Source organism: Perognathus longimembris, chromosome 28 (genome assembly GCF_023159225.1).
Source record: "Perognathus longimembris pacificus isolate PPM17 chromosome 28, ASM2315922v1, whole genome shotgun sequence".
In the NCBI taxonomy this organism is placed as follows: domain Eukaryota; kingdom Metazoa; phylum Chordata; class Mammalia; order Rodentia; family Heteromyidae; genus Perognathus; species Perognathus longimembris.
Window position 1 is genome coordinate 85,820,350 of NC_063188.1, and position 17,239 is coordinate 85,837,588.

General features: G+C 39.1%; 1 protein-coding gene across 3 annotated transcripts in view; it reads left to right on the top strand.

Moving 5' to 3' along the window:
- Positions 1-17,239, top strand: part of Med14 (mediator complex subunit 14) — an 85,839-nt gene that overhangs the window by 29,198 nt on the left and 39,402 nt on the right. For all 3 annotated transcript variants that reach the window (XM_048335608.1, XM_048335610.1, XM_048335609.1), the window contains 5 exons: positions 796-921; positions 6,213-6,291; positions 11,458-11,617; positions 14,013-14,207; positions 16,468-16,602. In XM_048335608.1, coding sequence (XP_048191565.1) covers positions 796-921; positions 6,213-6,291; positions 11,458-11,617; positions 14,013-14,207; positions 16,468-16,602 — 695 coding nt within the window. The remainder of the gene's footprint in view (positions 1-795; positions 922-6,212; positions 6,292-11,457; positions 11,618-14,012; positions 14,208-16,467; positions 16,603-17,239) is intronic.

The window sequence follows — 17,239 nt, forward strand, 5'->3', positions numbered from 1 at the left end:
AAGGCTTTTCTTTGCTGTAATGTTAGAGGAACTTGGTAACAAAAAGGAAGACATTTTTCACCTCTCAATCTGATCTGCACTTGCGTGCTTTCAGTACTTTGCTCATTTACAGAATTTTGCCAACTTTTGGGATTCAGGCAAGACTTAATTGAGCATGATAAAAATACTGTGACTTTCTAGATCAATTATAGTGTTAGTATTGTTGGTTTGTTTAGCAACTAGCTATAGTCTTATTTCATCTATGTCTTGAAAATGAGGTACACAAATGATTTAGACATTTTTTTCCTCTATGGAATCAATAATGCTTATTAGTTTTTAAAAGTGTTTCTTGAAACATCTGGCCCAAATTGCCCTGGGGGTGGGGGAAGGACATTTAAAAAATGAAATGAAGAATGAAGTTGAAAGTGTTTAGGCTATAAATGAAACTTATTCTATTTACCAGACAACTAGTATCAAGAAGAAAATCCCTGAAAATGAACTTAAAACAACCACTGAATGATAATAAATTTAGAACTCAATTAACTGATAAGATTGACTTTCCATTAGCTATTTTAATCCTACTTGAGGGAATTTTTTTCTGTAGTATTTGAGATGAGTCTTTAAAAATTAATTTTAAATTACATTGTTCCTTTTGAGTTACCATTAATTCATTATTTTTTGCCAAATTTTGCAAAATTCATGTTTTTCCTCTACCATTCAGGCTCTTCCAATAGTTGTTTCCATTCATTGAGAAATATATGTAGATAGTGGATAATTTTCAGATAGAAAAATAATTTTTGATTTTTAACTGTTCAGCTTCCATAGAGACTGCACTGCCAGCTATTGTTGTTCCCATCCTGGAGCCCTGTGGTAATTCGGAGTGTCTACACATTTTTGTAGATTTGCATTCTGGAATGTTCCAATTTATGCTTTATGGACTTGGTAAGTTACCAAACAACATCATCATTCAATGTAAGAAAAATACGTTTAGCAAAACAAAATATTTTTTTGCCATTAGGTATTAGAAAGGATGGTATATCTAGTGTTAAAAGTAGATATGAAAGAAATAATTAATGGACATCTGTTTCTTGCAGCCCTATTTTACTCTATTTTGGATTCTTATTTTGGCAGGTCCTGAGGCTTGAACTCAGGGCCTGGGCAGTGTCTCTGAGTGTCTCAGGCTCAAGGCTAACACTCTACCACTTGAGCCACAGTGATATTTCAGCTTTTTCTGAGTAGTTTATTGGAGATAGAGTCCCATGGATTTTTCTACCCAGGTTGGCTTTGAACCTTGATCCTCAGATTTCAGCCTCTTGAGTAGCTAGGATTACAGGTGTGAGCCACCAGCACATGGCTTGGATTGTTTTTAATACCAGATGTGAAACTGCTGTTATAAAGTATATTCATACTGTGTAAAGTAATAATGGTGTTAGCTGATTAATTTTTCTGTCTAATAGTTCATTTTCCATTAAATCACTAATAGTTAAGTGACATGGAAATGACAAAGGATGCTAATTTCATTGATGGCTGGAGAAAGCGTTTATGACAGTATAAATATCTATGATGATTTGGGGGTATAGAATCATAGAGAAAAGTATTTTTCTCTGGCTTAAAGTAGAAATTAAAGTTGGGTTTTTTTTTTGTTGTTGTTTGTTTTGTCGGTCATGGAGCTTGAATTATGGGCCTGGCTGTTGTTCCTGAGCTCTTCAGCTCAAGGCTAGCACTCTACAGCTCTACCACTTGAGCCACAGCGCCACTTTCAGTTTTCTGGTGGTTAATTGGAGATAAGAATCTCACGGACCTTCTGCCCAGCTGGTTTTGAACTGTGATCCTCAGATCTTAGCCTCCTGAGTAGCTAGGATTACAAGCAGGAGCCACTGGCACCTGGCTGAAATTAAAGTTTGATTTGTAGCTTGTTCTGTCAATGTAGTGTTCTGATGAAATAGTAGGAACTTAGTGTTTTTTTTTTTTAAATTGCTGGAACAGTGTTCTTGACTATATTAGCATATTTGCTATTTGAAATTAATATTAGGCAAGCTAGATTGATGAAAGTAAAGGACTTTCTGGTTATATAGCTCTGAAGGTGATTTTTATGTGAGCTCCTCATGGAAAACTGGGTTCATAACTTGAGTCACATCACATTTGTGATGGCTAAATGACAAATGAGTGACCGACCCATTTATGAGTTTTTAAATTTTTGTTATTAAGTAGTTGTGCAAAGCGAATTCTTTTAACTGGTTTTAAATCAACATGGTGATTATTCTTTAAAATTCCTTTCTTCCTTTTCCTCCTCCTTTACTGTCTTCCTTCTTTTTCATTTAAAATGTAAACGCCACCTTTATTGACAGTTCAGGGTTATAAAAGTTCCACATGACATTCTCAGGAAAAGTGTAAACTTGTATTAGACTAGCAAAGATTCTTCATCCATGTCCTCTCCCTGGACACTGTCTGCTGCTAAGAATACTTCTGTAGGGTGGCTAGGCCCTTCCAAGCCTCAGGCAAATCTCCTTCAATCCCTTCACCCACATACCATTGACAATGATACACTTGTCATACATACATCATGTCATACTTGTGTATGTGAGCCAGAGCCCAGCAACAAGTATGGTATGCCTCAGGATGCACACAGCTTACTGTATTGGCCAGACCTCTACCAGGTACTGTTGTTGGAGGCTGGTAATTAATGCCAATGAGGAGTATAACAATCCATAAACTAGATGGTATGACTGGTCTTGATGGTAGCTATGACAGCATCGGCATGTTGAGGGACCATGTCACCATGGTAAAATAGGCCACAAATCATATATTTACTATGGTGAGGGTCATATTTTACCATCTGGCCGGCTGACTCAAAGCTAGCACTGGTGAGCTCTGCTCATAGGAGACTTTCTCAGCAGAGATGATGAGGACATAGGTCGCCAGAGGAAAGTGGACTTAGGAATAGGTACCAGTTTGGTCTGGAATACTCTCTAATCAACATTCATATCTTCACCTAATCAGAGAGAGGGTAATCAAAGACACAATTTGGCTAATGTGGTTAGCTTAGTATAGGTTGGGTATTCAATATTGGTATTTACTACAGATATTGTAAATGACCTCATTGTCTACCATCATGTACTCTAGATTGGTGGGGATGATGAGGATGGAGTCATAAAGCTCAATGACAGCGATGCATGGAAACCTGGAAGGGGCTGGGTAAATGGAGAATTCCAACATGAACGTCTTGCTGTAATCAGCAGAAAGATGTCCCATCGGCGGGGAGGTGAACCCTGAGTTACCCTCATTAAAAACTATGGAAAACCAGCAAATCCTGAAGATCTGTGCACACTGCCCAGACAGCTTGCAATTTTAGTCTCTAGACAAGGTGAATGAGTTTGCCAGTGATGTAGTGTTCACTGGCATATAGTTATTGGTAGCTTCTTCCTTGCTATGATGAGCTTCTCAGTGTGGAAGAGCTAGTGGTAGATGACAGTACAAACTCCATCAATGATTGTGGGCTCCAAATCTATAAACACTGCCCTGGGCATCCCTCACTCCTAAGAAGGTGTTGAAGGAGTCATCTCTCTTAATGAATAGCATATTGCAGGTTTTGCAATCTGAACATTAGTCTGGCCAATGTGGATGAAGATGTGCTCATTCATGTTTTTCACATAGGTGAAATTTGGAGGGTTACTCCAGGCTGAAGCAGTGACAAAGGCTCTCCCCCTAAGTAGTCTTGGGGGAGAAATAGTGAGAAGCCAGCTAGCTGGGGGGGGCCTCTATCCTGCTTACCTGAGCCAGGAGGCCAGCTCTGATCCCACTGTGGCCCTGCTTCCTAAAGCTTGTCCTTTAATTGTTTTCCTGATCATTTATATAGTACATACTCATAAATAAAAACCCCAAACATATAAAAATGGGAGAAACATGAGCAATTGAAATACCTTTGTACAACTATTTAAGATAATAAAAAAAGAAAAAGAGAAACAGGAGAAAAATCTCTGTGGATATGTGTTTGTTTTAGGTCAGGCTACTATTTTTAAAAAGTAAAAATAAATTTATTTTATAAAATTAAAATAAAATTTAGCTGGGCACCAGCGGCTCACGCCTGTAATCCTAGCTACTTAGGAGGCTGAGATCTGAGGATCATGCTTAGAAGCCAGCCTAGGAAAGAATGTCCAATTAACCACCAGAAAACCGGAAGTAGTGCTATGGCTCAAAGTAGTAAAGTACTAGCCTTGAGCGAAAAAGCTCAGGAACAGCTTCCAGACCCTGAGTTCAAGCCCTGGGGCCAACAAAAAAATTTTTATTTTCTCACAGTTCTGGAGGCTACAATCATGGCGACAGTGTGGTTGGTTTCTGCTGAGGACTTCCCTCAGTTGCCTTTTCTGGTTGTTTTCGCAAGAAGGGCTCTCTTTTTCACACAGACACACAGGACACATCCCTTCTTATAAGTGTGTTGTTGTTTTTTTTGGGCCAGTCCTGGGGCTTGGACTCAGTGCCTGAGCACCCTGGCTTCTTTTCACTCAAGGCTAGCACTCTACCTCTTAAGCCACAGTGCCACTTCCGGCCTTTTCTGTTTATGTGGTGCTGAGGAATCAAACCCAGGGCTTCGTGCATGCTAGGCAAGCACTCTATCACTAAGCCACATTCCTAGCCCCAAGTGTTCTTTTTTAACTTAAAATCTATTGTAAAGATGATGTACCGAGGGGTTATAGTTACATGAAGTCAGGTAATGAGTACATTTCTTACTGAACAGTGTTACCTCCTCCCTTGTTTCTTCTTATAAGTGTTCTAAGCCTACCACATGGCCCTATCTTCATTACCTCTTCTATATTTAATTACCTCACAAAGACCCCTTTGCACTTACCATATTGGAGATTAGGACTTCAGTGTAAGAATTTGCAAGATGAGGCAGAGCTGGGCGGGGGCGGGGGGGGGGAGGTAATTCATTATATTGATTATATTGCAATCGTCTTTTTGTAGTTTAATTTTCTAATTTTTTCTATATTCTTTTCCTGTTGGTTGAGTATCTTTTTTTAGTTCAGTGCTTTTATTTATTCTTATCTAATGTCATTAAAATTTTACTGTGGGCTGGGCGGCACTAGGGGATCATGCCTGTAATACTAGCTATTCAGGAGGGTCAGAGGAGATCAGAGGATTGTGGTTCAAAGCCGGCCCAGGCAGGAAAGTCCATGAGATTCCTATCTCCAATAAACTACTCAAAAAGGCTGGAAGTGATGTTGTGGCTCAGGTGGTAGAGTGCTAGCCTTGAGCACAAAGAGACTCAGGGACAGAGCCCTGGCTCTGCGTTAAAGCCCCAGGATTGGGGAAAAAGAAATCAATGTGGCATATTTAGTAAGCCAATTTCCAGCCAACAGCTCTTATACTTGAGATGATATGTTTGGTAAATAAACATTTCAGTGGAATTTTTTATTTGTGTGCTGGTCATGGGGTTTGAACTCTGGGCCTGGACACTATGCCTTAGCTTTTTCCCCCCACTCCCGTCCTGGGGCTTGAACTCTGCCCCTAGGCACTGTCCCTGGGGCTCCATTCGCTCAAGAGTAGTACTCACTCTACTACTTGAGCCACATCCCTACTTCCTGCTTTTTTGCTTTTTCTGTGACTAATTTGAGATAACAGTCTCATGGGCTTTCCTGCCCCAGCTGGCTTTGAACCTCAATCCTCAGATCTTAGCCTCTTGAGTAGCTAGGATTCCAGGTGTGAGCCACCAGGGCATGGCTTGCTTAAGCTTTTTCACTCAAGGCTAGTGTTCTGTCATTTGAGCCATGACTCTACATCTGTCTTTTTTTGGTGGTTAATTGGAGATAGGCGTCTTACAGCCTTTCCCACCCAGGCTGGCTATGAGCCAGGATCCTCACATCTCAGCCTCCCTAGTAGCTAGGATTACAGATCTAAATCATTGGTACTTGGCTCAGTGAGATTTTTAAAAATAATTTTAAGGTTTTGAGTCTAATAATAAATCATGAGCTCTACATAGTTACAAGTTGAAAATACTAATTAGAATTTGCTATTTGCTAATTTGCATTTGCTATTAGTTGTTACCTATGACTCTTGAGATGTTAAAAAGAGGAAAAAACATGCTTATTTATAACTAATGGTACATTTAGTTTTTCTCTGACTTGAATTACATGGTTTTGTGCCTAAAATAGTCATTTTCTTTTAGGTTTTAGGCTAAGTAGATGAAAAATCTGTTTCTCATATAAGTAATTAACTTAATGGAGTGCTTTATTTAGACCAGGCCACACTGGATGATATGGAGAAATCTGTGAATGATGACATGAAACGGATTATTCCTTGGATCCAGCAACTGAAGTAAGCTTATTTATTTAGCTCAATGCTAAAAATGGAAGCCTGTCTTGACAGGATATAGTTTCTTCTTCATCATTGCTCTTGAGAGTTACTGTCCTTAAGATTAATGACATGAAACTTGAGTATCTTTTCGTACCTTTAGTCTCTTAAATTCTGTTGGAATAGAGTCAAGATGGCAGTGCCTCATATCAAATTCTCCTGCAGCTCAAATGTAGGCATGAAGGACATGACACTCAGCTTTTATTCCTGGCCACAGTTTATCCTGTCCAAGCATTTTACAAATCAATTACACAATAAAGTTTTTATATCTGGAGTTCTCTGTAATACAGTCTTATTTGTCCTTATCCTGCATAATCTTCATAGTATAAATTTCAACAGCTGGCACTGTCACAGTAATCATTTCTGATGCTTTAGCACCATCATTCAATTAGTCTCAAAATCCATTGAAGGCCTCATACTGAATAAAATTGAAAATCAAGCTAGAGAAAATTTCTTTACCACTGTTGTTCCAAAGGCACAGTTATGGCAACTCTAATATACTGTTTTTAAAAATGAATAAAAAAAATTCCAAGTCAGACACCAGTGTCTCATGCTTTTAATCCTAGCTGCTCAGAAGGCTGTAATCTGAAGATTGTGGTTCAAAACCAGCCTGGGTAGACAAATCTGAGAGACTCTTACCTCTTTATTTGTTTTTTTGTTTTTGTTGCCCATCCTGGGCCTTGGACTCAGGGCCTGAGCACTGTCCCTGGCTTCTTTTTGCTCAAGGCTGGCACTCTACCACTTGAGCCACAGCAACACTTCCGGCTTTTTCTATATATGTGGTGCTGAGGAATCAAACCCAGGGCTTCATGTATATGAGCCGAGCACTTTACCACTAGGCCACAATCGACTCTTACTCTTTAAGCAAGAAAAAGCCAGAAGTAGAGGTATGTCAAGTGTTACAGTAGCAACTGAGCGAAAAGCAGAATGAGAGTATGAGGTCCTGAGTTCAAGCCCCAGTACTGGCAAAATAAAAGAAAAAATAGAAAAAAAAATTCCAAGGAATAAAAATAAAATTCAAGAGTTTAAAACCAAAATGGGCAAATGGAAAAGAAAGTCAATGACTGAAAGACAAAAATAAAATAAAAACAACAAAAAAAAGCCAGCAACCTGGTGATGATGGCTTGCACCTATAATCCTAGCTACTCAGGAGACTGAGCTCTAAAGATCATGGTTTGAAGCTAGCCCAAGGCAAGAAAGTCTGTGAGACACATATCTCCAGTTAACCACCCCAAAAAAGCCAGAAATGGAGGTGTGGTTCAAGTTGTAGTATACCAGCCTTGATCTTAAAAACCACTTGAGAGCTCAAGGCCCTGGGTTAAAGCCCCCAAATTAGCACCACCTCCCCTCAAAAAAATACTTGCCAGTAGCATCTGTCATTTCTGTGTTCTTCTAGCCCCTCTTTTTCTTTTGCTAACTCTGGTTTCATAAGTATTTGAAGGTTCAAATTCAATGTAATTAGGTAATATTTTCATTAACAGGTCATGAATTTTAATGCCAGTATATAATATATGAACTTCTGGGGAAATGAGTGGCTGTTTGGTTTTCCTGTATGTAAAATAAACCGTAGTCTTTAATCCAGAACAATTTCTGAGTTTTTTCCTGCTTCAGCAGTTTTTAAAATTTTGACTGAATAAGTTTTAATAATTCACTTCTTGCCTAACTTATCTTTTAGTTTTAGTTCGCAGAAATACAACTTAAACCCAGCAAGCCAAATCCTCAAAGCCTTGATAAATTTGCTAAATTAGTTATCAAATATACAGCTTTACTTCAACCCATATTTGTTACTTATAATAATGCCTCTCAAGGGATATCTGGTAGATGCCAGTTTATCACTAATCTTTCATTACTTTTGTTTAAACAACTTTTTGATGTATAATTTAGATATCATACATACAATCTGTCTATTTTAAACATATAATTTGTAGTAAATTTACAAAGTTTTGCAATAATCACCACAATGCAGTTGTAGAAGATTTTGCCACACTGAAGACATGCCCATACATAGTCAGTCTCCATTCCCAGCCCTCAGCAGCTCTACAAATCTACTTTTTCTTTCTGTACATTTGGCTATTCTGGACATTTTTATGTAAATGGAAACTTAAGACATACATCCATTTGTGAATGGCTTCATTCACATACCTTTTCTTTTTCTTTTCTTTTCTTTTTTAATCTGTTTTTTGGCCAGTCCTGGGCCTTGGACTCAGGGCCTGAGCACTGTCCCTGGCTTCCTTTTTCTCAAGGCTAGCACTCTGCCACTTGAGCCACAGCGCCACTTCTGGCCATTTTCTGTATATGTGGTGCTGGGGAATCAAACCCAGGGCCTCATGTATACGAGGCAAGCTCTCTTGCCACTAGGCCATATCCCCAGCCCCCTTTTCTTTTTCTTGTGCTAGCCCTGGAGATCCGTGTCTCATGGCTGGTGCTTTGTCAATTGAGCTGTGTCTCCAGTTCCCACTTAGCATATTTTCAAAATTCATGTTCGAACCTGTATAAATACTTTATCATTGTGGCAGAATAATGTTCCAATGATGGACATATAATGTTTTATGTATTTATCAGTTGAGTAATTGAATTGTTTTCATTTTTTGCTTATTGTGAATGATATTCTATAGATATTCACATGGAAGTCTACATAGGACCTTATATACTCACATTTCTCTTAAGTTGCTACCTGGCAGTAGACTTGCTGAGGCGTAAAGTACATTTATGATTTTATTTCATTTTGCCAGTATTGGTACTGGAACTCAGAGCCTCATGATCTAAGAGGAGACTTTAGGTGACTTTTCCACTCAAGGCTAGCACTCTTCTACTTGAGCTACACCTTAACTTCTTGCTTTTTACTGCTTAATTGGGAAGAAAAGTCTCTTGCACTTGTCTGGCCATGCTGTTTTTGAACTACAACCCTCAGATCTCAGCCTTCTGAGTAGCTTAAGATAATAGGCATAAGCCATCAGCACCCAGCTCACTGTGATTTTGATTTGTATTTCCTTACTGACTAGTGATAATGAGCTTCTATTCATGTGATATTTTATGTTATACAAAAAAATAAATTCTAGGGCTGGGAATATAGCGTAGTGGCAAGAGTGCTTGCCTTGTATACATGAAACCCTGGGTTTGATTCCTCAGCACCACATATATAGAAAAGGCCAGAAGTGGCGCTGTGGGTCAAGTGGCAGAGTGCTAGCCTTGAGCAAAAAGAAGCCAGGGACAGTGCTCAGGCCCTGAGTCCAAGGCCCAGGACTGGCAAAATAAATAAATTCTAGAAGAAAGAAAAAAAACATACAAAATATAAGCACGAACTTTATTATTATTAATCAATGCCTATAATATTACATGTACATAAATAAAATCAGAACAAATATAATACAGGGAAAAATGACAAAAGCCATTTTCACTAAAAGTATACATAGCAATTAATGTAGAATATAGAAAATCACTTTTTCTTTCCTTGTACAAGTCCTGGTTCTTGAACTTAGGTCTGTGTGCTGTTCCTGAACTTTTTTGCTCAATGCTAGCACTCTACCACTTGAGCCATAGCTTCATTTTCATGTTTTTTGATATTTAGTGTAGATAAGAGTTTCATAGATTTTCTTGTCTTGGCTGGCTTCAAACTCAGATCTCAGCCCCCTCAGTAGGTAGGATTTCAGGCTGAGCAACCAGCACCTGGCTAAAAATTACTTTTTTTAAAGGGAAATTATTTACACTGATTTTTTATTCCACAAAATCATAACAAAACAAAAACTCCATTGTGATATAGCTATTCCATGTATACTTTGAAAAGACTAGCCCATGTATCCAGAGGCTTTTATGTGTGTTTTTTTTATTTACTATTTTGGTTTGAACTTAGTGTCTTGTATTTGCTACATAGATGCTTTACCATGTGGGCCATGGTAAAGGCCCACAACCCTTTTTACTTTAGTTATTTTTTACCTGTCCTGGGGCTTGAACTCAGGGGCCTGAGCACTGTTCCTGGCTTCTTTTTGCTCAAGGCTAGCACTCTGCCACTTGAGCCACAGCGCCACTTCTGGCCGTTTTCTGTGTATGTGGTGCTGGGGAACTGAACCCAGGGCTTCATGTATATGAGGTGAGCACTTTACCACTAGGCCATATTCCCAGCCCATACTTTATTTCTTGAATAGGGTCTGGTACTTATGCCAAGGCCAACCTGAACTTTGATGCTTCTATTTATGCTACCCATGAAGCTAGGATAACAGGTACCTACCACCATGGCCAGCTTTTATTGGTTCAGATGGGATCTCACCAACTTTTTGGTCAGACTAGCCTCAAATCAAGACCCTCCCTAAGTAGTTAGGATTACAGATATGAACCACAATGCCTGGTAATATTTGGAGTTTTTTTTTTTAATTGATGGTTCTGGGCTTGAGCTCAGGGCCTGGGTGCTGTCCCTGAGCTTTTTCAGCTAGAGGCTAGTGCTCTGCTACTTGACCCATGCTCTACTTTGGATTTTGGGGGGAGTTAATTGAAGATAAGAGCCTCAGAGACTTTCCTGCCTAGGCTGGCTTTGAACTGTAATCTCCACTTTCTAAGTAGCTAGGATTATAGGTATGTACTACCAGTGCCTGGCCACATTAGACATTTTACAAAGGATGGCAAGATTAACTTGTATTGTCTTTGAAAGATAGGAAATATACCATTCCCTTTCATAAACTAAACCAGTCTTAGAGTTAATTTTGTTTTACAAATAATCAAAATCACTCACATTCAGATTAAGCTTGTTTTTTATTCTTTGTTTTTTTCCCCTGGGATTTTGAACTCAGGATCTTAACTATGTAGTTTTGCATGGCTAGGATTATAGGACAACCACTATACCCAGTTTACTTGTTGAGATAGGGCTGTCCTCTAACTACAATCCTCCTAATCTTTGCCTTTCTGTTAAATGGCATTACAGGTTATGCACTACTATACCCATTTTACACTTTTTAAAGTCAACTAGAACTAAAAATCCAGTATAAAACTGGGGAGAAATGATTCACTGATATAGTCATGTGTGTATTTACTAGTTCATTTAAATTACAATTAGTTGAATTTCAGTACCCTTGATTGTGTTTATAAATCAGTAACAAAAATATATGACTATATGATATGGATTATCTGTTTTAAATTTAGGTTTTGGCTTGGAAAACAGCGTTGTAAACAATCTATAAAACATTTACCCACAATAAGCACTGAAACATTGCAACTTTCCAATTACTCAACTCATCCTATTGGAAAACTTTCTAAAAACAAGCTATTTATTAAACTTACCCGTCTTCCACAATACTACATCGTAAGTATACAAAAGGATGACTGGGGTGGATCTGTTTAGTGATTCTGTTAGTGTCTTAAAGTGATTTAATTTTTGATTGAACATTTGACCTTCGTATAGCAATTTTCAAGCTAGGTGGTAAGGATGAGGGAAAGAGGACAGTCATGTCTCGCTTGGGGAATAGGAGATAGCCTCCATCCCTCACCCTAAAATCTCTATTCCTATAGTGAAGCCTAGTTTCTGATTTAAATTGAATACCTTTGGAGTAGCTAGGATTACAGGTCTGAGCCACAGGCTAACCAGAATTCACTCCCAAAATTCCCTCAAGTTACTCCATTATAACAGTCAACTTCCTGGGCTAGGTGATGGTGGCTTACTCCTGTAATCCTAGCCACTCAGGAGGCTGATATCTGAAGGCTGTGGTTCAAAGCCAGCCTAGGCAGAAAAGTCCATGAGACTCTTATAATGTCCTTGATGTTTATCCATGCTATAGTAGATATAATAGTTCTTTTGTTACAACACTTAGTATTCCATGGTGTAGATGAGCCAGTTTAGGCACCAACTGAAGGACATTTAGGTGGTTTTTATTTGGGGTAGTTGTGATAAAGCTACCAGAAACATTTGCATGCGTTTTTGTGGAGGTATAAACATAATTTATCAATTGCTTTGGATGAGTACAAGGGAGGAATGGTGGGTTGTTTCAAATATGTGTTGTTCTCCCTCTTTTTTTTCTTTTGTGGCAGTTAGTAGGGCTTTAACTCAGGGCCGGGAGCTGTTTGATAGCCTTTTTGTTCAAAGCTGGCACTCTGCCTCTTCAGTCATAGCTCCACTTTCAGGTTTTTAATAGTTAATTGGAGATAAGAGTCACATGAACTTTACTGCTCAGGCTGGCTTTGAAATGCAGTCTTCAGATCTCAGCCTCCTGAGTAGCTAGTATTACATGCATGAGCCATTGGCACCCACCTTATATGTTGTTCTTTATAAGTAATTGTCAAAACTGGTTTCCAAAGAGGCTATACTGGGCTGGGAATATGGCCTAGTGACAAGAGTGCTTGCCTCGTATACATGAAGCCCTGGATTCGATTCCCCAGCACCACATATATAGAAAAAGCCACAAGTGGTGCTGCGGCTTAATAGCTAGAGTTCTAGCCTTGAGCAAAAAGAAGCCAGGGACAGTGCTCAGGCCCTGAGTCCCAAAGTGACTATACCATCTTGTACCCTGATCAGCAATATATATCTTGATAGTTCATATTGCTTCTCATTCTTGCCAGTAATTGATGTTGTAATTTTTAAAGCTATTTTGATAGGTATACAGTGGTATTTAATCATGTTTTACTAATTTACAGTGCCATAATAATTGACCATGTTGAAATCTTTTTAGGGTGTGGTGCTGGGGTTTGAACCCAGCCCTTGAGCATTCTAGACGAACATTGAACTCAGCCCTATGATTTGATACTTGTTTAGGGTCTTGTTGTTTGTTTGCTTGCTTTCTTGCTTGCTTTTTTGAGACTAGGTCTTGTTGTGCAGCCTAAGCTGGCCTGCAGCTTTCTGTGCTGCTCCTGTTGGCTTTGAACTTGAGATCTTTCTGTTTCAGCCTCCCACAAGCTGAGTTGATATATCTTCATTGGTCAAATGTCTATTTTCCTTTTCTGTTGTTGAGTGGTGGTATTGAACTCATGGCTTCATGCTTGCTTAGCTGGCACTCTACCATTTAAGTCATGCTTCCAGCCCAATTTTAACTGGTTATTTTGGAGATAGAGTCTCAAAACATTTTTTCTGCCAAGGCTGACTTCAAACCATGATCCTTCCACTCAACCTCTTGAGTAGCTAGGATTTCAGGTGTGAGTCATTGTTGCCTAGCTCCATTGTTCTTTTTGATTCTTCCACTTCTAGAAGTATATTAGCACTGCTATAATTTCTTGAAGAAAGAATGGAAAAGAGCAGAAAGGGAGTTAGGAAGATAAACAGGAAACAGTTTATCTGTTAGAAACCTTTTCTAATGTCATTAGTTTTTGTCACCAGCAGACTTTTCTTAGATTTTGAGGTAAACACGAAATGCCTTTCCTTCTCCAAAAAGAACAAGTCCCATTTATTTCAGTTACATGCTTGGGCCCAGTTAGAGCTTGGGGCACCATCCCATAAACCCAGAACTGAATGTATCACCCCCCACCCCCCACCCCCCACCCCCGCCAAGAATGCTGCTTTTGTGTGAAACTGGGACTGGAACTCAGTATCTGATACTTTTCCTCATTAATTAATTAATTAATTAACCTCCAACCCCACTTTTTTGATATCATGATTTTCTAAAAAAAGAAGTGCACTAGATTTATAATTCTAAGCACTACTTAATATAAGGAGGAGAATATTTGGTGCTTCTTAATTCTCTGAGATTCTTTTCTGATTTGGGTCTTTTTAGGTCGTGGAGCTGCTAGAGGTTCCAAATGAACCTACACAACTGTCATACAAGTACTACTTCATGTCTGTGAGTACTCCAGATCGTGAAGATGGGCCTGTTATGGCACTGCTCCTGCAGCAGTTCAAGGAAAATGTCCAGGACGTGGTTTTGTGTACAAAACCCGGGAAACCAGCCAAAACTGGTACCAAGCGCAAGGTATGATCACCTATGGGAATGAGCACAGAAATTGTATTTTTAATATGGGAAAGAATTGGGTAGGCTTTTGGTTTTGTTTTCTTTTTCTAGAAGTACTACAGATGAAAATCAGGGCCTTACACTTGCTAAATAGGCATTCTATCACTTGTGCTATGCTTCCAGCTATCCTCCCCCCTTTCCTTATTTATTTTTGAAGTGGGATCTCACTGTATGTTCTGGCTAGTATTGCTTATGCTTTTCTGTGTTGCTGGGGATGATAAGCATGCACTTCTCTGCCCAGCCATTGTGTTTCCCCTTGTATGGCGGAGACAACAGGCATGTACCACTGTGTCCAGACATTGGTTGAGAATGAGTCTTATGAACTTCTTTTTGCACCTTAAATTGTGATCCTCTAATGTTTGCCTCCCAAGTAACTAGGATTGTAGACTTGAGTCACTGCACTCTGCTTTAGATAGGGGTTTAAAGTGATAGAGCACTAATGAAGCTTAAGTAACACTTGTCTGCCTTTCCTTCCTTCCTTCCTTCCTTCCTTCCTTCCTTCCTTCCTTCCTTCCTTCCTTTCTTTCTTTCTTTCTTTCTTTCTTTCTTTCTGTCTTTCTTTCTGTCTGTCTGTCTTTCTTTCTTTCTTTTTTTGCTGGTCCTGGAGCTTGAACTCAGGGCCTGAGCACTGTCCTTGGCTTCTTTTTGCTCAAGGCTAGCGCTTTACCACTTGAGCCACAGTGCCACTTCTAGCCTTTTCTGTATATGTAGTGCTGAGGAATCAAACCCATGGCTTCATGTATACTAGGCAAGCACTCTTGCCACTAGGCCATATTCCCAGCCCCTGCCTTTTCTTGATAATGCTGCTTGCTTGATTACTTTTCTTTTTCTTTTTCTATTTTTTTAAATTGCTTATGCTAGGCAAGTGCTATACAGAGCTACATCCGCTACCATTGGATTTTTTTCTCTTAATTTATTGTTATTAGAGAGGTGTTGTACAGAGTGATTACAATTACATGAGTCAGGTAATGAGTATACTTCCTATCATACAATGTCTTCTGTTCCCTATTCTCTCCCAGTCCCTCCCTCCCATCTCTACAAGTTGTATAATCTACTTTTCACCAGTGTCCAGTGAGCTCTACTGCTGCACTTTTTCACCTTTTTTCCCTTGGATTCTGTACTCTTCCCCCAACCCTCCTGAAGATAACACTTGAATGCACATGAGGAAAAGAAGACAGACTCATCAAAAATTTAAAATATAAAAAATTAAAAGAAAGGGCTGGGGATATGGCCTAGTGGCAAGAGTGCCTGCCTCATATACATGAGGCCCTGGGTTCGATTCCCCAGCACCACATATACAGAAAATGGCCAGAAGCAGCGCTGTGGTTCAAGTGGCAGAGTGCTAGCCTTGAGCAAAAAGAAGCCAAGGACAGTGCTCAGGCCCAGAGTCCAAGCCCCAGGACTGGCCAAAAAAAAAAATTAAAAGAAAAACAAGAGAGGTCACTTTTTTATATCTTGGAGTTTGTTCTGTTTTATATATATATATATAATACACACATATATATACATATATACACACATATATAATTTTATGTTAACATGAAGAAGCATATAGGCATTGTGCCTTTGTGTTTCTCTCTTAAGAGTATCCTCTTGGTTTCACTGTGTGCAAGTATCTAGAATCCAACCCTTGGATTTTTTTTTTTTTTTTTTTTTTTTTTTTTTTGCCAGTCCTGGGCCTTAGACTCAGGGCCTGAGCACTGTCCCTGGCTTCTTCCCGCTCAAGGCTAGCACTCTGCCACTTGAGCCACAGCGCCGCTTCTGGCCATTTTCTGTATACGTGGTGCTGGGGAATCGAACCTAGGGCCTCGTGTATCCGAGGCAGGCACTCTTGCCACTAGGCTATATACCCAGCCCCAACCCTTGGATTTTTGAGACAAGATAATGCTATGTAGCCCCTGCTAGCTTTGAACTCTAGATCTTCTTACCTCAGCCTCCTAAATGTTGTGATTACAGGTGTGCACCGCCATACCTGGCAAATCCTTCCATTTTAGTTGATAATTACATATTATTTTCCACAAGAGAATTTGTTAAACATACAATATTTACAATGAAATTACAAGTGTTTTAGCTAGTTCTTTGCTCAAGAAGTATTTGTGGCAAAAGGGCCACCTTTGTTTCAGTTAACCTTGAGCTTTATTACAGTAGTTAAACTGCCTTACTGATTTGTATCATACATACTTTTTGTTTTACCTACTTGTGTTTGTTGCTTGTTTTGTAGTTGTCTGATGATTCATGTCCAGTGGAATCCAAGAAAACCAAACGACCAGGAGAAACGTGTGCCTTCAATAAAGTTCTAGCTCACTTTGTCGCTATGTGTGATACAAACATGCCATTTGTAGGACTTCGGTTAGAGGTAACTTTTAGAACACTTCTGGCTACTGTAAATGAGAGTCATTTTAGCAGGTGTTGCTCAAGTTAAACAGGTTCTACTAGGAGAACCTATTCATTTGGGGAAGGGTGGGGCTGTAATCAGCATCTAATGGTATATATGTAAAACATGACTTAAATCATTTCATCCCTGGTTCTATCTTCTGGCCTTCTGTCTATATGAATTAAATTCTTCTGTAAAAAAGTGGACAAAGTTTAAGAATTAACATTCTTTTCTCTTTTAGTAAGAATATTGTTTAAGCCTAAATGAGATGGTTAGTTGATAAAGGGGTAGCTCTTTTTTGAGTTGGTGAAGCCATGCATATTGCTCAAGCACTAATAAAACTGGCCTCTCTGAGAACTAAGTCAGAAAGGCATATTAAAACACAAACTTATTTTTGTCATATGGAAGATGCAATAGACAAATGCAAAATCAATGTCTTTCAAGCAAGATGGTCCAGCATGATCCTCAAACATAGAGGAAAAGGAAGATAATGGCCTTTAATTTTAGCCAAAGATTGGTAACCTTTCAATAGTGATATATTAGAACTAAATTATTTCCCTTTAGTTCCAAGGGTTTCGGTGTTTTGTTTTTTGGTTGGTCATGGGGCTTGAACTCAGGG